Here is a 23,006-nt window from a genome sequence, read left to right as displayed (position 1 = left end):
TTTTTTGCTGAGGAAGATGACAACAGCATTTTTGTTTTCAGAGAGCTGATAACATTTAAATTTCTCCCTTTATTTTCATACCAGTGCTCCTACCTTAGTCATTTTTTCTTTTCTTTTCTTTTTTTGCAGGGTGGGCAGGTTGTATTTGGTTTTTTTTTAAAATAGTCTTGCTTTTTTATCTTGATGTTTTAAGCTGAACTTTAAGGAATTCATGGGCACTGAGAGAGCCCATTTGGGTTAGAAAAGGAATACATACATGCATGATATGAAACAGTTCCTGGAGTGTTAGAGCTTATCCAAATACAATAAATACAGTCCTTTCTGCTTACTGAGAAGCCTTAACAGCAAAATCCCCATTCCAAAGTAAAATTACTGAAAGTACAACATCCTCCCCACTTCCACTTTAAAGTTGATCTCAACCTGGTCATGACTTTATATTGAGCAGATGGTATTATGAGATTTCTTTTTTAAATAAAGAACAACAATCTCCTTTTGAAGGTTGCAAAGAGGTCACCGAAACCAAGATTAACAATTGATTAGTTTTAATGGACCATGGCAATAATAAACAACAAAGACCTTGTCAAAGATTAGGCTGTGCTGTTAATGCTGCCAACACAAATGGCTTTTAACGTAAAAGTGCTAAGATCATCAATATTTCTTCAAAACTAAGGATTTAAGAAATGGCACTGAAATGTGATGAAGAGGCATCTTTACTCATAGGTTCTATAAAGGTGCACCTGGTTTATTTAGGTAATAGATTTGACTTCTTCTGGGTATGAGATTTGGAAAAAGCAATATGGTAGAATTTCAAAATCAAAGACCCCATGTATTGAAGAGCATATTTAAGATCCAAAGGTGTATCTAGTCCAATGTTCTATTTGCACAGCATCCAGCCAGATGCCTATAGGAAGCTAGCAAGCAGGAAGTAAGCACAATAGCCCTTTCCTGTGCTATTTGCAACACTGGTGGTAATAATAATAATAATAATAATAATAATAATGCTTTTCAATATTCCATTTGATTAATATACTAATTATATTCAAACACTGAATTTTTCATAGCTACCGCACAACATCTCACACAGATTGACTCCATATTAGATATTCATTGGAAAGTGATCCCCAAGAGCTGAACAACTTTCACCCAGTCTCTAATCTACCATTCTTGGGCAAGGTGATCGAGCGAGTGGTGGCCGAACAGTTACAGACACACTTGGATGAAGCAGATTATTTGGATCCATTCCAGTCGGGCTTCAGGACTGGACATGGAACTGAAACAGCCTTGGTCGCTCTGGTAGATGATTTAAGGAGGGTGTTGGATAAGGGAGAACATGCATTCCTCGTCCTCCTGGATCTCTCAGCGGCTTTTGATACCGTCGACCACGGTATCCTTCTAGATCGTCTGAAGGGAATGGGAATGGGGGCACTGTATTACGGTGGTTCCGTTCCTATCTCTCAGACAGACATCAACGGGTGGCATTGGGGGATGAGGTTTCAGACCCTTGGCCTCTCAATTGTGGTGTGCCACAGGGTTCTATCCTCTCCCCCATGCTATTCAACATCTATGTAAAGCCGCTGAGAGTCATCATCAGGAGATTTGGGCTGCGGTGCCACCAATATGCGGATGACACCCATCTCTATCTCTCGTTTAAGTCCTCACCAGAGTTGGCTGTGGACACCATGTCCAAGTGCCTGAAGTCAGTAAGTGAATGGATGGGAGGAAATAGGCTGAAACTAAACCCTGACAAGACCGAGGTGCTGCTCGTGGGAGACAGAAGAAGGTTGGGAGACATAGACCTGGTGCTAAATGGGGTAAAATTGCCCCTGAAGGACCAGGTCCGCAGCCTCGGGGTCATCCTTGACTCCCAGCTGTCCATGGAAGCTCAGGTCTTGGCAGTGAGCCAGGCAGCTTGGTATCAATTACATCTAATACAGAGGCTGTGACCCTACCTTCCTGTCCATCTTCTCCCACGGGTGGTGCATGCCCTGGTCTTCTCTCGCTTAGACTACTGTAATGCGCTCTACGTTGGGTTACCCTCGAAAACGGTCCGGAAATTACAGCTGGTACAGAACGCGGTGGCGCATCTGATTAAGAACAGCCGTCGCCATGATCACATCACTCCGGTGCTAGAAGATCTACACTGGCTACCAGTTGTCTACCGGGCCCAATTCAAGGTGTTGGTGTTAACCTTTAAAGCCCTATATGGTCTCGGCCCAGTTTATCTAAAGGAGCGCCTCCAGCATCAACAAATATGCCGCCTGACGAGATCAGCCACTCAAGACCTTCTCTCGGTCCCACCAGTTAAAACAGCTAGGCTGGTGCGGACCAGAGAGAGGGCATTTTCAATTGTGGCCCCCACCCTCTGGGACTCTCTGCCTTATGATTTTCGCCATGCCCCCTCCCTGCCAAGTTTTCGCCAAGCCTTGAAAACCTGGCTATTCAGGCAGGCCTATAAGACCCCTGGGGTAGCCTAATTTTATCTGCTATAGCTGTGGGTGGTTTTAGTTTAATTTTATATTAGATTTTCAGTTTCTATGTGTATTTATATGCTATATTTTACTTGATTTTGTAGGCCGCCTAGAGTGGCCGCTAGTGCGGCCAGATAGGCGGCCTAGAAATAAAATTTTATTTATTTATTTATTATTTCTTCAGCTTAAATTTTCAAGCACTCAAGCACTGTAGTTCGATATCAGCTACACAACATAGTAAGTGGTGGCCTTGGATATGGATACACATTCCTATAATATCAGAAGATGCTGCATCCAGCCAGTTCAAGAGGGCTGAGATGCAGATCATTTTGCAATGAGGATGTGGATTTTTATACTCTCCTGGAGCTGGCCAATGGAATCATCACAGGCTACTTGATACATATCACTAATAAGCAAAAAACCTTGAGATTTAAGAACGTACCTAGAGCCCACATATATTTCTATCAAACTTTAAAAAACAGGGAATTTGGGCAGCTATAGTGAATGCACCAGGGGAGCAGGAGACCTGAACTCCTCTCTGAGATATTGGACTGCCCTACAAATTTGTCAGAATGCAAACACCATTTGGGTTGGTCTTTCACAGTCCAATCCACTTCCTGTGTAGCTTGCAAGAATTTGGTAACATGTGCCTTACCATGTGTTGTTAAACAAGCATTTCTGAGTTCAGGACTATAAATTTTGTAAGGTTTTGTTTTGAAATGAGCTTATGGGATGCATCAGAATGGCATGGGGGGTATTTTCAATTTAACATTACGGAATGTGAAAAATCCACGCTGGCTATAGTATACAGCCACTCTTGTGGCTGTATAATTAGTACAATACGTATGCAAGTAGATGAAAATACATATAGGTTTTTTCTCCACTTACTATTTATAATAGTATAGTTGCTGTGTGAGTCAACATTTTAAAGAGTAAATTTGGAGCTGATTGTCTGCACCTTTGGTAACACATTGCTTTTATAAGAGAGTGAATGTGGGTTTTACCTTTCCACACTAATGGTGGGTTGAGCCTGAATTGAGAAAAGTCCCATGGCTGTAGTTACACCCTTTATGTATCCTTGAGTTCCTCCAGCCGACAAATGTTGGAGTTATGGGCATGCGCACAAGGATAGCCCTTTTGCGCCTTTTAAAAACATATATATAATGCCTAGTATTCCAGAATTCTAATCTTGTGGGAGTATAGGAAATTATAAGAGGTGAGATGAGAGGAACTATGTGCATGTCTGAACTACGGTGTACCTGGCTAATATGATGAAATTGTTTTATGCTTGTTATGTGCCTTCAAGTCGATCACAACTTATGGCGACCCTATGAATCAGCGACCTCCAATAGCATCTGTCATGAACCACCCTGTTCAGCTCTTGTAAGTTCAGGTCTGTGGCTTCCTTTATGGAATCAATCCATCTCTTGTTTGGCCTTCCTCTTTTTCTACTGTTTTTCCCAGCATTATTGTCTTTTCTAGTGAATCATGTCTTCTCATTATATGTCCAAAGTATAATAACCTCAGTTTCATCATTTTAGCTTCTAGTGACAGTTCTGGTTTAATTTATTCTAACACCCAATTATTTGGGTTTTTTTGCAGTCCATGGTATACACAAAGCTCTCATCCAATACCACATTTCAAATGAGTTGATTTTTCTCTTATCTGCCTTTTTCACTGTCCAACTTTCACATTCATACATAGAGATTGGGAATACCATGGTCTGAATGATCCCGACTTTAGTGTTCAGTGATACATCTTTGCACTTGAAGACCTTTTCTAGTTCTCTAATAGCTGCCCTCCCCAGTCCTAGTCTTCTTCTGATTTCTTGACTATTGTCTCTATTTTGGCTAATGACTGTACCAAGGTATTGATAATCCTTGACAAGTTCAATGTCCTTGTTGTCAGCTTTAAAGTTACATAAATCCTCTGTTGTCATTACTTTAGTCTTCCTGATGTTCAGCTGTAGTCCTGCTTTTGTGCTTTCCTTTTTAACTTTCATCAGCATTCGTTTCAAATCATTACTGGTTTCTGCTAGTAGTATGGTATCATCTGCATATATCTTAAATTATTGATATTTCTCCCTCCATTTTCACACCTCCTTCATCTTGGTCCAATCCCGCTTTCTGTATGATATGTTCTGCATATAGATTAAACAAGTAGGGTGATAAAATACACCCCTGTCTCACACCCTTTCTAATGGGGAACCAACTGGTTTCTCCATATTCTGTCCTTACAGTAGCCTCTTCTCCAGCGTATAGGTTGCGCATCAGGACAATCAGATGCTGTGGCACCCCCATTTCTTTTAAAGCATTCCATAGTTGTTCATGATCTACACAATCAAAGGCTTTCTGTAATCTATAAAGCACAGGGTGATGTGCTTCTGAAATTCCTTGCTCCGTTCCATTATCCAACGTATATGATCTCTGGTGCCTCTTCCCTTTCTGAATCCAGCTTGGACGTCTGGCATTTCTTGCTCCATATAGGCTAAGAGCCTTTGTTGTAGAATCTTGAGCATTACTGTACTTGCATGAGATATTAAGGCAATAGTTCAATAATTACTGCATTTCCTGGGATCCCCTTTCTTTGGAATTGGGATGTATATTGAACGTTGCCAGTCTGTGGGCCATTGTTTAGTTACCCATATTTGTTGACAATCTTTGGTCAAAATTTGGACAGATTCGGTTTCAGTAGCTTGTGGCAACTCTATTGGTATGCCATCTATTCCTGGTGATTTGTTTCTTCCAAGTATTTTAAGAGCAGCTTTCACCTCACATTCTAAAATTTCTGGTTCTTCATCACACAGTTCCTCCATGAATGAATCTGTCATCCTTGCATCTCTTTTACAGAGTTCTTCAGTGTATTGTTTCCATCTTCCTTTTATTTCATCTCTGTCAGTCAGTGTGTTCCCCTGTTGATTATTCAACATCCCTACTCTTGGTTTAAATTTCCCTTTCATTTCTCTATTCTTTTGGAACAGGGCTCTTCTTCTACCCTTTTTGTTGTCCTCTTCTATTTCTATACAATAACTATTGTAATAGTTCTCTTTGTCGCTATGTACCAGTCGCTGTATTGTTGCATTTAGGGTTCTGACCGTGTTTCTATCTCCTTTTGCTTTTGCTTTCCTTCTCTCTTTAACCATTTTAAGAGTTTCTTTAGTCATCCATTGAGGTCTTTCTCTCTTTTTAACGAGAGGTATTGTCTTTTTGCATTCTTCCCTGATCATGTCTCTGACTTTGTTCCATAGTTCTTCTGGTTCTCTGTCAACTATGTTTAAAGCCTCAAATCTGTTCCTTATTTGATCTTTATATTCTTCTTGGATATTATTTAAATTGTATTTTGGTATTATGATTGCTTTGTTCTTCTTTAGCTTTGCTCTGATTTTTGATACAACCATTTCATGATCTGTACCGCAGTCTGCTCCTGGTATTGTTTTTGCAGAAAGTATGGAATTTCTCCATTTTCTGCTACCAATTATATAATCAATTTGATTCCTATATTAACCATTTGGTGATGTCCATGTGCACAATCGTTGTTTTGGTTGCTCAAAAAATGTGTTTGCAAGAAACAAATTATTAGCTTCGCAGAATTCGCTAAGTCTTTCTCCTGCTTCATTTCTATCTCCTAAGCCCCATTTTCCCACGGTTCCTAGTTCTTCTCTGTTCCCTAATTTTGCATTCCAGTCCCCCATGATTATCAGCGTATCTTGTTTTGGTGTGTGATCCATTTCTTCCTGTACTTCTGCATAAAATCTCTCCAATTCCTCTTCTTCTGCGTCTGCCGCTGGAGCATAGACTCGGATGATGGTTATGTTAATAGGTTTCCTGTTAAATCTCAGTGATGTAACTTGCTCAGATCTTGTGTTACAGCTCTTAATTGTTTTTGCTACATCATTTCTCATTATTAAAGCAACCCCGTTTCTTCTTAATTTCTCATTTCCTGCATAAAATATTTTGTAGTTGCCTGATTGAAAATGTCCTATTCCCGTCCATTATAATTTACTCACGCCATGTATTGTAATGTTGATACATTCCATTTCTTGCTTGACAATTTCTAACTTTCCTGGTTCATGCTTCTCACATTCCATGTTCCTATTGTGTGCATCGTAAAACTCGTACTTGTCCTTTGTTCTTCCCTAGTAGCTCGGTGAGTGCCTTCTGATCTGGGGGTCTCATCTTCAAGCACTATCTCGTGTTGCATTTTGGATACTCTGTTCAGAGGGTTTTTGTGGTAACAGATATTCAGAGGTGGTTTACCAGTGCCTTCCTGTGAGTTTGGATGCATCTTAGTCTGGTGTCTCAGCTTTTACCATTCCGCCTTGGGTGCCCCTGCTAGGAGTCTAGCCTCTTGGTCTAGCCTCTTGACAGCATTGCTCTCAGCTTCTTAAACACTCTCAAACCTCCTCATCAAGTTAAGTTGTGCATCCTAGAGAGGGATGATGAAATTGTATCTGCAGCTAATTATCATTGTCATGGGTCATTTTTTTCTCAGACCAGGAGAACATCATCCAGCCCAAACTGACAGCTCCCACCAGTCAGACAGAAGTGGTGTGAAACAGCTCTTCCCAAAACTACACCCAACCCCTCTGTGCTTGTAAACATGTAACACAAATTAAAATATTGAGGATCTATTCCAGATCTTTCACTAAAGCTGGATTTTTTGTGATAGAAGGAAAAGCTGGATTTTTTTAGTACAGTATTCTGGAATACTAGCTGAATAATGATGACATCATATGTCTGTATGCAACCATACCACTATAAACAGTAAGTGCAGAAAGACCCTTAGATAACTGCCTTGCCCTTTAGAGCCAGTTTAAGTGTTCACTATTTAAACATAGGATTCAAGCCTTTTTCACAGAGCAATGTCACACCACTAATCCCATCCCTGTAAGTTTCAAACCTATCTTCAGCTAAATTTCCTGAAGAGCAAATTCTTGCCAGTATATTTATTTTACTTTTTCTTTATAAGATTTATTCTCTGCACTTCACCATAAGGTTCCAGACTGGGTTACACAATATAATAATTTACCTTTGTTTTGACTGTATATTAATGGTTTTTGCTGCACATTTTTTACTTGTAAATTGCACTAGTGTTTTTAAATGAAATAGCAGTATACAAAAATATTTACAAATAAAATAAATAAATAATATGCAATGTATAGTAACAGATAAAACAGTTAAAATGATAAAAGCAAATAAAACCAGCCCACCAAGAATAGTATAAATTTAGCAGAAGAGTTGGGTCCCATAAAACAAAATACCTTAACATCAGTATATACTGCAACTAGACATGCTGCTGGTTTGACTTCTTGTCCAAAGTTGGAATTTTTTTATTAAATTGCTGAAAAAATAGGACTTTATCAACAAGATCTTGTCATAAACGATGAAAGCATATAGCCTGAAAAATGACTGAACTATGTCAATTTGCCTTCCTGCAGCAGCCTTTATTGTATAAAGACACTAGGTCTTTTTATAGTACTGTATTTCTGTTCAATGAATAGAAGGAAGTCTTCTGTGATCAGAAAATGTCTTTCCATGAACAGAATTCTCATTCCATGAATGGTGTCTCCTTCCATTCATGGAACAGAATGCTTGGACCCAACTCACTGATCTCAAACACAGTCATATTTTTTCCTACCTGTAAATCAGCATCAAATTCATGTTTCAAGTGAGCATCTTCTGCAGCTTCAACAAGACGCTTAAAAAGAAAGCAAGAAAACAAAGTATTACTTTCTAGAAATTGCAGGTTTCTTGTCAGGTTCAATAACTGTTAGAATAAATCTTGCATCCAATTGTGGGTACTTAGTACCACTAAACTTACTTGCATCTTTCAGTGACCCTATTAGTTACAATGATTTGTTTTGCATAAAGAAAACTTCACCAGGGCAGGGAGGGGGGGAATTGGGAACTAGTGAACATTTACATCAGTCGTTGTTACAAGATAAGGGGAGGCATGAAGGTGGCCTTCAACTAGCAGCATTGCTGCCACTTCCTATGATGCTGTGTGGATGGGACAAGGTAAGATCAAGGTACAGGAGCACCAGTAGAGCCAATCCTGAGGTGGGAGAAATGTCACCACCCCATCCTGTTATCCCAAGAGACATTGCTGGGAGGTGGGCTTCTGCACCCAAATTTATTTTGGGGGATGACGCTTTTCTCTGGGAGAGAGAAATCTGACTTGTATAGGAACCTCTTTGATGAAGGGTAAGCTTCTGTTCCACACCAAAAAAATTGTTTAGGAATACCATGAACTTGCATAGAGGAAGGCCACTAGAAAATCAAATACAGTTTTTAATCCCTCCCCCAAATCCCTGGGATCAGAGTGCCCTGGGAAAATAATTCACTCTGATTAAAAGCTAGAAATGGCCATCAAAACAAAAGTTCCCTCCACCTCTCCACCCCTCCCTTCTCAAGTTCTGGATGTTTTCCAGTCAGTTTGATTTTGTATCTTGGGGAGGGGAGCAAATGACCATGGTTTTTTTTACAGCTTAGGCCACAGAGTCCCTGATCCATCTCAAGATACCTTGTTAACAGTGCAAACACAAAAAGAGAGCTTTCCCCAAATCACCCCAATTCACTTCATAATTTGGGGTACATGCAATGCAATGCACACCCCTAGTATTTACTGTCGAAAGGAGCTTTTCTAAAGGCATGCATATATAGCAGTAAATGAAGCTGGCAGCAGGGTCACCAGGAAAAAAGCTCATAGAGAGAAATCTCCTGAAGTAGTGAATTTCAGAACATGTATTTAGAACAGAAATATTGCCGTATTTGAATGATTATACATGAGTTATTAGAGATTACTTATGGGCAGAACTAGGCATCACAAGTGACTTTCTCTCCTCACAATGGGTTGGATCCAGAATTCACTTTCTGTAAATGGTGAGGGATCATGCCAGCAGAGAGGGGAAGGCAACTTTTGCAGATTCCGTGACGTCCTTCCCCTGTAACCCCCTGTGCTATCTCCCAGACTGTTCGAGAGGAAAAGCGGGGAATCAGCAAAAGTCATCTCCCCCAGGCACCAGTGGGAACATCCCTGAATATCCCGCTCTGGGGATGATCTCACCCTGGAAATGAAGTCTGGCTCCATCCCAATGTGCCATCTAACACTGTGCGTGACACGATGCGTGTTTATCCACTCCCGCTAGTCAATGATGGGTGGGCAGAGAAGGGCAGTGTGATGTCATCATAAGCACTGTACTATGCTAGATGTTTCAGGAAGAAAAAGAAAGAGATAAAGTCTGGTCAGAGTTTAGTATCTCTTGTAAAATTGAGTTCTACCTCAGCCTTTGACAAAATGCAGAAAAAAATATTCAAATAAGCAAACAAACAATACGGCAAACTATTGCAGACCATGAAGACATTCATGCATAGAACCAGCAATGAGAGTTGTACTTCAGTAGTACAACTTTTGAAATATTGCAGTATACAGTATCATTTACATGAAGTCAACCTACTGATCAGCATTTATCACACAGATTACTACCAGAAATACAGTAGGTAAGATACCTGAAAATCAGGAATTCGCGACAGATAATAAGTCAATAGCAGCTTTAGATTAAGCATGAAGAACAAATTTCCCATATGACTCAGCTCAAGATTCAAACGCTTTTTTTTTATTTGCAAATTTTAAAATTACTCTTTAGGCTGCAGAATTTTTAAAAAACTATTAGGGATCTCAAAAACTTGTTAAAATAATTTTCAAAAAACCTGCTTTATTCAGTTCTTCCTGATTAAAACATGCGTGCACACATACACGCACACACCACACACTCATACACACAAAAACCTTTGAAGGGAGTCAACACAGCACTGAACACAGCACTGACAATCATGTTTGTGATGTGTATTTTTAATACATCCTGCAAAGCACCAGAGCTGAAAAGAGTCAGAGGGCACCTTCATCCACAACCAAACCCTTGTGCAGTAGGGCATTATAGATATAAAGCATTTTTCCTCCAACTGAAGCATTTATTAACTTAGTTGAGCAAACATGATTCTACTATTTCATGAGTGCTCAGCTCCTAGAATCTCTCTAGAAGCTGTAATTCATCGGTTCCTATATAGTTTGTATTGACCCCAGTGTTTCTCAATTATTCTACTCTTGCTCCAAGTGAAATAAGTGTAAACCAACAGTTATCTCTACAAGAAGAAAATTATTTAAAAATTGTAGCGCTGTGGCAACCTTACAGATAATTTAGTGAGATGATGAGAAAAAAACAGAAAAAGAAAAACATTAAATTAAATAGCACCTATTTCTCGTAAAGTGCAAATGTTGCCCTTAATTTGTTCTTTCTTTTTTTACTTACAAATGAGAGAAAGGTATTTTTCTCTCATCTTCTTTGGTTCCAATTCAGAGAATCTATATTAATGCCCAGAAGGGCATTTGAATTTATTTTAGTTCTCTACATAAATGGGCTTATTCATCATTTTCTTGAGCACCCTAATATTTTCATGGGACATAAAATATTATACTATGAAACATCCAGGTATTGATCCAGATATCAATCCCTTGAACATGGCTTTCTATGCAAACTATGCATCCAAATAATTATTATAATTAAATTTCTATCCCACCCTTCCTCTCAGGAGCCCAGGGTAGCAAGCAAGGGATAAAACACAAAAAACATCTTAAGACATCTAAAAAACAAAACACTTTAAAAAAAAACATTAAATACACCTTTTAAAATATATATATATTAAAACATCTTAAAAAGCAATTTCAACACAGACACAGACTGAGATAAAGTCTCAACTTAAAAGGCTTGTTGAAAGAAGGTCTTTAATAGGCTCCAAAAAGAAAACACAGATGGTGCCTGACTAATATTTAAGGAGAGGGAATTCCAAAGGGTAGGTGCCATAAAACTAAAGGTCTCCTTCCTATATTGTGCAGAGTGAACTTTCTGATAAGATGCAATCTGCAGGAGGCCCTCATCTGTGGAGTGCAGTGACAGACCGGATATATAAGAGGTAAGACAATATTTCAGGCAAATGAATTTATTTATTTGTTAAAATATTTATAACCCACTTCTGTCCTCAAAAAAGTGGTTAATAACAATCAGCATTAAACTACAATTAGTAAAACCATATGAACAGAAACCACAAAGAATATGAATAGCAGCACTCATGATATATCAAGAACAGATCCTGAATTCTCTGAAACCACCCTATTGAAAAGTACACTGAAATGGAAATGGACTGCCTTCAAGTCGATTCCAACTTAAGGCGACCCTATGAATAGGGTTTTCATGGTAAGGGGTATTCAGAGGGGTTTACCATTGCCTTCCTCTGAAGCTGAGAGGCAGTGACTGGCCCAAGGTCACCTAGTGAGCTTCATGGCTGTGTGGGGATTTGAACCCTGGTCTCCCAGGTCGTAGTCCAACACCTTAACCACTACACCACACTGGCTCAATATTATTCCAAAGCCTAGAGACCCCAGTGAGAAGGAACTTTTGAAGTTTAACGTACTTGTCGTAAGTTCTTGTGCTCAGAGCACATTGCTACACAAGAGTAAAGAGCCTCAGTCCAGTGCACCCATCACACTTCATAGAATCACAGTTGTTAGTTTCCTCAAAGGCCATCTAGTCCAACACACCACTGTGGCATTTCTTTTAGGTGGCCATTCAGCCTCTGCTTAAAAACTCTAATGAATGAGAATCCACCACCTAGTGAGACAGTCTGTTCCACTGTCAGACAGCTCGTCCCATCAGGGAATTCTTCCTAATACTTCTAATTTGAACCAACTGGCTTGGGCCCTGCCCTAAAAGACAACAGAAAACAAACTTGATCCATCATCAACATGACAGTCCCACAAATATTTGAAGATGACTATTACATCACATTTTCTCTTCTCCAGGCTAAACAAGCCCAACTGCTTCAGCCTTTCCTCACAGGATTTGGAAAGCTGGTCTTGAAATTTAAGGGAGTCTCAAATAAAATGTTCTTCTAGGCAGGCAACAGCCTATATTATTTATTATTTATTCAAATTCTTACCAATCCTTCGCATAAGATCCCAGGGCAGGTTACAGCAACAAAAGTACAATATCTAAATCACAGTGAAACAAATTACAATCACAAGAATAGGGTGGGTCTTCAAATGTATATCTCAGGTGTCAAAGGATAGGGTAAAGAGATACATCTTCTGTGTACAACAGAAACTATATAATGAAGGTGCCGGACACAACTCTGTGGAGAGAATTCCATATCTTAAGGCAGAGGTCACCAGCCTATCTACTGTGAGCACTATTGTACCTATGAAGGCCTTCAGTAGTGCCCCTAGCAGGTAGCCCAGAATCTGAGCTTTCATTTTTTTAAAAACAGTACGTTTCTAGAGCTCCTAGAAACAAAGTTATGGAGTACAATGTAGGGTTGCCAGGTCAGAAGCATCCCAAAACCTGAGATTTGAGGGGCGGGCCCTAGAGATGTCACAGGGTGGGCCCTAGTGATGTCATGCGGCGGGCCTGAGTGATGTCACGGGGCGGGCCCAAGTGATGTCATTAAGCATGATACATTAAGCATCAACCACAGTTGCTTGGAGCGTACAAATAAAAAAAATATCTGACCGGAAATTAACCTAGACATCTTAGCTAAAAGATGGAGCCTGGGTAGGGAACATTTAATCTATCCTACTTGCTTTCAGCAAGAAGGGTTATTTATTTATTTATTTATTTATTATTTCAATTTATATACCGCCCTTAGCAGAATAGCTCTCAGGGCGGTGAACAAACAAGATAAAATACAATATATCATAATAAAAATCATAAAAACATATACAAACAAACAACAAAAAAACACTACAAAAACATAATACGACAAAAATTAAAAATACGGATTAAAAGATTAAAATGGTTAAGAAAATTAAAATTAAAATGCCTGGGAGCATAAAAAGGTCTTTACCTGGCGCCGAAAAGATAAAAGTGTAGGCGCCAGGCGTACCTCTTCGGGGAGGCTGTTCCACAACTCAGGGGCCACCACAGAAAAGGCCCTAGATCTAGTAACCACCCTCCGGGCTTCCCGATGGGTTGGTACCCGGAGGAGGGCCTTAGATTCTGAACGAAGTGAACGGGTAGGTTCGTATCGAGAGAGGCGTTCCACAAGGTATTGAGGTCCCACGCCGTGTAAGGCTTTATAGGTAAGAACCAGCACCTTGAATCTCGCCCGGAAGCAAATAGGAAGCCAGTGCAGACGCGCCAAGACAGGTGTTATATGCGAAGACCGAGTGGTCCTCGTCAGTAGTCTGGCAGCTGCGTTCTGCACCAGCTGAAGCTTCCGAATTGTCTTCAGGGGCAGCCCTACATAGAGCGCATTACAGTAATCCAATCTTGAAGTTACCAGAGCGTGAACAACGGAGGCGAGGTCGTCCCTGTCCAGATAGGGGCGTAGTTGGGCTACCAGACAAATATGGTAAAACGCATTCCGTGCCACCGAGGCCACTTGGGCCTCGAGAGACAGGGAAGAGTCGAGAAGAACCCCCAAACTACGTACCTGTTCCTTCAGGGGGAGTGTAACCCCATCCAGAACAGGGTTAAGTGCCTTCAGGCCAGGCCAGTCACCAGAAGGCCATTGCAGGGACAAAGGAGCCTAGTGTTGTGGAGATGTTAGATGGGAGCTTTGGGGAGTAAAGATGGATGCCCTTGAAGGCTGCAATTCTAAACACACTTACTAAGGGACTGAGCCCCATAGAACTCAACAGGACTGACTTCTAAGTAGATATAGTTTGGATTGTGCTGTTGGTAAAGCTTGACTAGGGATCTTCTGCAAAGACATCCATATCCAAGCAGGGTTGGCAACCCCCTGCCTGCAATTCCCTGCCCTTATCTTTTAATGTGGCTGCTCCAAACCTTTTTACAGATTTGACCCTTTATTTCAGAAAGAGGTCTGAGAAATGAGTAAGAGTAAGAAGTATCTTTTAAAATTGTTCTTTTCAATTCACTCTTGAATGAACATCATACCTAGGGCAGATCCACACCATTCATTTAAAGCACATTCAACACCCATTTGAAGCACATGAATCCCACCACAGCATCATGGGAACTGCAGTTTGTTAAGAGTGGTGAGAACTATAACTGTGAGGGGGAAATGACACTTCCCAGAATTCTTTAGGGGAAGTCATGCGCTTTAAATGCGGGTTGGATGTGCTTTACACGTATTGTGTGAATCCACTTAATAAATTTTGCCTGCATGTAAATTGTTTTAATTAATTTTTCAAAATGGAAATGAGCTATAAACTGTAGTGGGTGACCATGGGCTATTCACCATCTCTCAGCCTATCTGCCCCTCAGGATGAAAACAATGGAGAACCATGACTACCCCAAGGCATAGTTAAAATGTAAAGGAAGTATTGTACAACCATAGTATGAAATCGGATACTTATAGGGACACAGCATGACAAAACTGGGCAGACGTAACGAGTGGGGTACCACAGGGCTCGGTCCTGGGCCCAGTGCTCTTCAACATTTTTATTAACTACTTGAATGAGGAGGTACAGAGCATGCTTATCAAATTTGCAGATGATACAAAATTGGGGGCATAGCTAATACCATGGAAGACAGAAAGAAAATTCAAAGGGACCTTGATAGGCTGGAGCATTGGGCTGAAAACAACAGAATGAAATTCAACAGGGATAAATGCAACGTTCTACACTTAGGAAAAAGAAACCAAATCCACAGTTATAAGATGGGGAATATCAGCAGTACGACATGCGAGAAGGATCTTGGAATTTTCATTGATCACAAGCTGAATATGAGCCAACAGTGTGATGTGGCTGCAAAAAAGGCAAATGCTATATCAGGCTGCATTAACAGAAGTATAGTTTCCAAATCATGTGAAGTATTAGTTTCCCTCTATTCAGCACTGGTTAGGCCTCATCTTGAGTGCTGCGTCCAGTTCTGGTCTCTGCACTTCAAGAAGGATGCAGACAAACTGGAACAGGTTCAGAGGAGGGCAACAAGGATGATCATGGGACTGGAAACAAAGCCCTATGAGGAGAGACTGAAGGAACTGGGCATGTTTAACCTGGAGAAGAGAAGACTGAGAGGAGATATGATAGCACTCTTCAAGTACTTGAAAGGTTGCCACACAGAGGAGGGCCGGGATCTCTTCTCGATGGTCCCAGAGTGCAGGACACAGAATAATGGGCTCAAGTTGCAAGAAGACAGATTTTGACTAGACATCAGGAAAAGCTTCCTAACTGTTAGAGCCATGCAACAATGGAACCAATTACTAGAGAGGTATTGCCTCTCCAACACTGGAGGCATTCAAGAGGCAGCTGGACAGCCGTCTGTCGGGAATGCTTTGATTTGGATTTCTGCATTGAGCAGGGGGTTGGACTTGATGGCCTTATAGGCCCCTTCCAACTCTATGATTCTATGAAAATATTTATATAAGCATGACTATCAAATATGTTTATTATTTATACAACCTGTAAAGATATTTATAGTGCAATCCTATGTTTGTTTACTCAGAAGCAAGTCCCAATGGGGCTTACTCAACCAGGGAAAACTGTACCCTGAAGTGATAAGGAACTTGTTCTTTTAACAAGTCTTTTAAGTTGAGACCTTATCCCAGTCTGCGTCTGTGTTGGAATTGCTTTTTAATATGTTTTTAAACTTTTCTTAAAAAATAATAATAATAAATAAATATATTTATAATAATAAATAATAATAAATAAATAATAAATAAAAATAAATAAACTTCATTCGTTTTTTTAAAAAATCAGTATTAGTTTCCTGCATAATAAAAACTGTGATAAACCCTGCCTAATTTCTTTAAAAATAGGGTTGGAAGGGGAGAGAAAGATTTACAACACAAACACAAGTCTGCGCTATATTTACTCAAAAGTCCCATTAATTTACAGCACAATCCTAACCATGTCTACTCAAAAGTAAGTCCTAATGGAGTTCAATGGTTTTTACTCCAGGTACATGGGATTAGAATTGCTTTACTCCCAGAAAAGCAGATATTGGATTAAATACTTTCATATTTCATAGCCCAGGGTCTGACTCTTAGACAGAAGAGGAAAAAAAACGTTAAGCCATATTACTTACGCAAACTGCAAAAATCTTAAAGCCACCATTTTCTGACATTGAAATTAAGCCTAGGCATGCCTGGATCAACAAGTCACAACCCTGGCTTCATTGGCTACAATCCTGAAAGGGCGGGGTTACAGCCAGAGCTTTGAAAAGTTGCTATTTTAAACTACAACTCCCATCAGCCCCAGCCAGCATGGCCACTGGATTGGGCTGATGGGAGTTGTAGGAATTGTTCTAAAGATATGTAAAATAACAGTCGTGCGGGGGGGCAGCTGATGTTTTGGTGTATATCTCGGGAACCAGACCACATAGAAACTTATTTTTTTAAAAAAATTGAAGCTGAGAGTCCGGAGATTAAGGGATACTAGCCAGAGAGCCGGAGGGCCCCCCAAAAACCAGAGAGTCCAGCCAAAAACCAGAGATTAAACAACATGGAGGCAATTCTGGCTGGAGGTGAGAAAAGGAAGGGCGGGGCCGGAGTCTCCGGCTGTTTGCCGAAAATCTGGCATCACTAGTACAATGTGCAGGTACTTTTTCAAGTAATTTCTGTGAAATGAGCCAGCCTAGCTGTTCTTGCCTATCAGTATTTTTAGCCAATAAGAGAAGTCAGAGCTCTGATTGATAAGATAGTTGTTTTGACACCAGGCAATAGGAACCCTTGGGGTCCTAAAGAGCTAATGATTGCTCTCCCCTTTACTGCACTTTTCCTGCTTCTGTCTTTTTTCTAGTCCTTGGAATCTCCATAGTTTGCTCTTTCTTTTTCCCTAGCAATCAGGATACATCTTTTTGTGGTGGATTCACCCAAGATTAGGTAGTGCCTAGAAATTATGTTCTGCAAATACTACTACACAGTAAATGTGGGTGAATGTTAAAGAAAACCCTTCCTGCCCCAAAGCAAATGTAAAAACTTTTCAGACAGGCTTAGGCACATCTCCCACTTTGCAGGAACTAAAGACTAGGGACTAGGGTTGCCAGGCTCAGGGCCTGAGAATGATTCTGTATCTTTAAGAGAAGAGAAAATTCAGCCAAGTGCAGGTTTTCTTGCAACACTGTAATGGGAAAAACCACAAAGTGAAATTCTCCCTTCCCCCTGCACAACTTTTAAAGATACAGAAGACCTCTTGGTTGCCAGGCCCAGCCTCCAAGAGGTCTTCTGTATCTTTAAAATATGTGCAGAGGGAAGGGAGAATTTCACCTTGTGGTTTTTCCCATTACAGTATTGCAAGAAAACCTGCACTTGGCTGAATTTTCTTTTCTCTTAAAGATACAGAATCATTCTCAGGCCCTGAGCTTGGCAACCCTACTAGAGACTCATTAAGAATTAATTGTATATGGTATACATGTCTACTCAAAAGAAAATCTCTTACTTCCAGGTAATTGGGTACAAGATGGCAGCCTAGGCTTTGGTTTAGGGTTGACATTAGAAGAAAACAGGGTTCTTGTGCCTTTAATAGGTTTTGGCAGTCAGAAATTCAACAGGTCAAGCCTTTTCTAGTATGGAAATACAATTATGGGAAAAGCTTCACTGTGAATTTTGTGTTATGCCAAGCCCCCATGGCAGCTTTCTTTCTTTATTGTTATACAGTTAATGACCCATTCAAATAAATAAAATTCATTTATTAAAATAGTTAAAATACAGAAATACAATATATAAGACATAAAAGAAATTTAAAATTAATAAAAAAGAATCCTCTTACAACTACTTTGGGCAGAGAAGAGGAACTTGGCCACTGGCTCAATTGTAAGCTTGTTGGTATCGGCCAGAAAATATTTCAAATAAAGTTCCTCATGACAGGGCCAAGTAGTCTGTTATGTTCCTCCTTATAAAAATTACATGTAAAAAAACACATGATCCAGTGATTCAACAACTTCTTCTCCGCAGGGGCACAATGAATCCTTGTGACGGATACCTTGAAACCGCCCATCCAAGAGAGCAGAAGACAATTAAACCTAGCTCTAGAAAAAACATGGCAATATTTAGGGATAGTCAGATTCTTCAAATAGGTAGCATATCTGGGAAACTGAAAACTCAAACCAAAATAAATAGGGGAACAAATTTTACAGGCATTCAGTATGGAATATTGAAAATCAATATCCTTAATTATTTGGTCTAAAATAAATTTGGCAGCCCTGAAATCTTGCGTATGAAGAAAATTAGTAGAAAAACCTAATAAATGCAATTTAGTAATAAAAGTTTTAAACCAAGAGCTGGTATAAACATCTTTCTGAAGAAGACTTAAATATCCTAAAGATGAATCACTGCAAACAACCTTAATCCAGTATCTAAAAGCAAGAGACCAAGCAATACATTCTATTGATGCAAGACCGGCCTCAAGTCTTAAACCTGCAGCTGTAACACATCTTGGCATTCTGAAAAGAGATCTCAGGACAGTAACTGGGGCAAACTTTTAGCCCTAAATACCTGAATAGCAGCAGGAATATATTGAGCCGCCTTGGTATAGAAAAAATGTAAAACTGCCTTAACAGTATTCTGAGCTACCTGAACTGCATATTGTTATGGGTGGCCCAAGAAAGTTATTGTAAACCGCCCAGAGAGCTTCGGCTATGGGGCGGTATATAAATACAATAAACAAATAAATAAATAAGAAAGAGTAGAAGAAAACATAATGCCCAAATATTTAAACTGCTTGACTTGATCTATGTATTGCCCATCAATTATCCACCTGTTTGTCAGGGCATGACTAGAAAAAAAACCATTATCCTTGTTTTGCTGAAATTAATTGTCAATGAGTTGACCTTCAATAAGTCATAAAACGTGAAATAAACACTTGAGACCTATTTTTGATGGACACATAAAAACTACATCGTCCGCATATAATAATAACGGGCATTTAGTCTCCAAAATGGAGACAATAGTCAAGAAATCAGAAGGTGGCTAGGACTGGGTAGGGCAGCTGTGAGAGAACTAGAAAAGGTCCTCAAATGCAAAGATGTATCACTGAACACCAAAGTCAGGATCATTCAGACCATGGTATTCCTGATCTCTATGTATGGATGTGAAAGTTGGACAGTGAAAAAAGCGGATAAGAGAAAAATCAACTCGTTTGAAATGTGGTGCTGGAGGAGAGCTTTGGGTGTTAGAACAAATTAAACCAGAACTCTCACTAGAAGCTAAAATGATGTAACTGAGGTTATCATACTTTGGCCACATCATGAGAAGACATGATTCACTAGAAAAGACAATAATGCTGGGGAAAACAGCAGAGAGTAGAAGAAGAGGAAGGCCAAACAAGAGATGGATTGATTCCATAAAGGAAGCCACAGACCTGAACTTACAAGATCTGAGCAGGGTGGTTCATGACAGATGCTCTTGGAGGTCGCTGATTCATAGGGTCGCCATAAGTCGTAATCGACTTGGAGGCACATAACAACAACAAGAAGTCTCTGCCAGTTTTGGAGAGTGAAAATCAGATGTTATAACAATACCCAATCAAATCATTTAAATAAAGATTGAATAATGAAGGGGCTCATATACGACCTTGATGAACTCCCTTAGTGGCAGCAATAGAATTTGACAAATTACCTTCTAGTCCACACCTTACTTGAAGCATAGTATGTTGATAAAGACATTTGATAAGGTAAAGCAATCTCTTCTCAATAGAATAATGGAATAACTTAACCCACAGTTTATCTCTTGGGATTGAATCAAAAGCAGATTTCAAGTCAATAAATGCAGCAACAACAAAAAACCCATTTCCAAAAGAATTTATGTATTTCTCAGCCAAAAAGTTTAAAACCACACAATGATCAATGGTGGATCTACCCTTCCTAAAGCCACCTTGTTCCTTTCCCAAGATATTTTCATCCTCTATCCAAGAGGGTAGCTTCAAGTCCAAATAACTAGCATACAACTTGCCCACTAAATGGATAGGTCTATAATTTGATGGATCCTCCCTGTCCCCTTTTGTAAAGATTGGTATCACGATGGCCTCTAGCCACACTAGAGGCAATTGGCCAGTATTATTATGTGTAAATAAATTTGCCAAAAGGGGAGCCCACCAAACTGTATTTGCCTTCAAACTTTCAGTGGTTATTATATCTATTCCATGAGCCTTCCTGATTTGAGACAAATAAGGCTGCTTTCACACTGCACTTTATTCCTTTATTCTGACGATTTCTTACCTGGTAATTTGCACATTATATTTGATCTTTCACATGACGCACAAGCTAGCTCCAGAATTCTAGTGGAATGTAGTGGAAGTTTAGCACTAATTTCTGTGATAATTGATACCAGAAATAATCTGTTAGCAAGGCTGGGAACTCGGACGATTGCAGGAGTTTTTCACTAGCTGCAGCCGTTCACGTGACAGGCATCCCAGCATGCAGTGCAGTCCCACACTTTAGTCCTGCAGGGGTTGTTTTGTTTTTTTGCTTGGCAAATGTACTGTTATATCTGCATCAGCTCAGATAGCAGCAGCATTTCCCACACACATCCCTGTCTTGATACAGCTAAAACAATTTTAAAAGTCAGATCCTAAAGGGAGAGGGCTTGCATGGCGACGGGATGAGATCTTAGACCTCCTACACAGTGGGGAACAGTGTGCATGGGTGAGGGACGAAAACAAGCTGTGTGAAAGACAGTTGCGCAAAATGCTGGTATATCGGCTGAAAAAGCTGCTGTTCCTTAACAGGTAATGCAGTGTGAAAGGGATTTTAGAAATCGGGACAGAAGCGCTACCTTTTTAATGCGTTAAACTAATGCAATCAGCCCCATGTGTGAAAGCAGCCTAAGAAGAGATTTTATTTCAAACTGTGTAACTGGAGTCCATATTGGCAAATTGTTTAAGTCTAAAGAAGGAAAACCATTTGTTGGCTGCTCCTTAACATCCACAAACATTTCAGAGAAATACCTCTCCCAAATATCAGCAGGAATATTACAACTGACTGAGCTTGACAAGGTACCCACCACACTAGTAACTAGTGCCCAAAAATGTTGTAAATTGTTATTTAGTGAGGAGTCAATCAATGCCTTTCACCTATTTGAACTGCTTGTTTCTTCTTTTGAGCAAGCAGAAATTTATATTGCTTTTTTAGAAATAGTATTGTTGGACTATGGCATTAGAATTTCTCAGTTGTTTTGTAACTACATAACGTTAGTTATCGAACCACTTAGGGGCATTCTCTTGTATTATAGCTCTTAAAGTAAATTGTTTTGGACTTAGATTTCAAAATGGAAATCAATAACAAATAAGAATTTAGGACAGAAGTAATATCAGTAGCTCCTAGAATAGAACTTTTCAGTGCTTCCCCTCCAGGAGAATTTAATAGACCAACAACCTTAATATTTACTTTTTCAGACCAATATAATCTCCTATGCCTAAATTTTAGGAATTGATCTCTATACTGATATTTAGCATCCAAATGGACAGAAGCCGATAAAAGAGTAAGATTAGGGGGTAGGTTATCACTGTCAAGCCTATCTCCTACCAAGAAGTCCGTAACCAGGCTAGACAAAGAATGAGAAATCAACACACAATCAACCACACTGCTTCCATGCCCAGATACATATGTAAATTCAGCACAATCTTCAAATATATGGTTTCCATTCATGTTTGAGAGGGCAAGTCATCCCACCATTTGTGTCAAACATATACCGCCATAATTCACTTTAAGGTCTTTTGAGTTTCTGTCATAGCTGAAAACATAATTCTCAGTATCAGATACCCCCTATAAACCATATGAAAAAGTGTACTGTTATTAGGCCAATTCTTGCATTGAAATCCCCATTAAGATTATATAAGCTCTGGGAAATTTAGTTTTCAATTTTATTATATATGTCTCCAAATCTTTCCAAATCTGTTTTATACCATTCCTAGTGGGAAGAGGTGGGATATAAACATTGATGAGCAAAAGAGACATGGTCTAAACCCAAGTAAACCACCCATGGCAATTTTTCCAAACGATGGAAAACCTCCAATGGTTGACTGGAGAAAAGTGGATATAAATATAGCCAGGCCTGCCTTTGGTCTACCTTTCCCATTATTGTGCTCAGCAGGGATATTATTTACCAAATAGCCATTCAAATCAATTTTCTTAGTAAACCAAGTTTCCTGAATAAAAATCATGTCATAAGATGTTAAAAAATCCAAAACCTCAGAATCCCTTTGTTTAGAGGCTCAGACAGCTATGTTCCATGTAAGGATTTTAAGCTGGGTATTGATCATATCCAGATCTTTCTGTTTATCCCTAAACCCTCCATTGAACTGAAAATTCAAAATTCTAAATAACGGTTTATCTTGACAAATAGTCTGTCAATCCAACTCTATGATCTGACCCAACATCTCATTCTTATCCACAAAAATAGACCCTATTCCTTTAAGAGGCTTAAAGGGCTCCTTGTTAGCTGTTACATTTTCATGTCTAGATAGAAAATCATAATGACCCAGTTCATCTTCGTTAAGGTATCTTCTTTGCAGCCATTCTACACTAGACATTGCAGCCCCCAAAGGGGCAGAACAATTATATTCTTTAAGACATCTCTTTTCGAG

The 23,006-nt window shown here is 39.6% G+C and overlaps 1 protein-coding gene across 8 annotated transcripts in view; it reads right to left on the bottom strand.

Annotated features, from left to right (window-relative positions):
* The window catches only part of CACNA2D3 (calcium voltage-gated channel auxiliary subunit alpha2delta 3), a 1,117,495-nt gene that overhangs the window by 744,500 nt on the left and 349,989 nt on the right, over positions 1–23,006 (bottom strand). For all 8 annotated transcript variants that reach the window (XM_061618250.1, XM_061618247.1, XM_061618248.1 and 5 more), the window contains exon 4: positions 8,106–8,165. In XM_061618250.1, coding sequence (XP_061474234.1) covers positions 8,106–8,165 — 60 coding nt within the window. The remainder of the gene's footprint in view (positions 1–8,105; positions 8,166–23,006) is intronic.

Source organism: Rhineura floridana, chromosome 3, assembly GCF_030035675.1.
Source record: "Rhineura floridana isolate rRhiFlo1 chromosome 3, rRhiFlo1.hap2, whole genome shotgun sequence".
Classification (NCBI taxonomy): Eukaryota; Metazoa; Chordata; class Lepidosauria; order Squamata; family Rhineuridae; genus Rhineura; species Rhineura floridana.
Note: the sequence above shows the minus strand (reverse complement) of the source record. Positions and strands in the feature narration are given on the sequence as shown.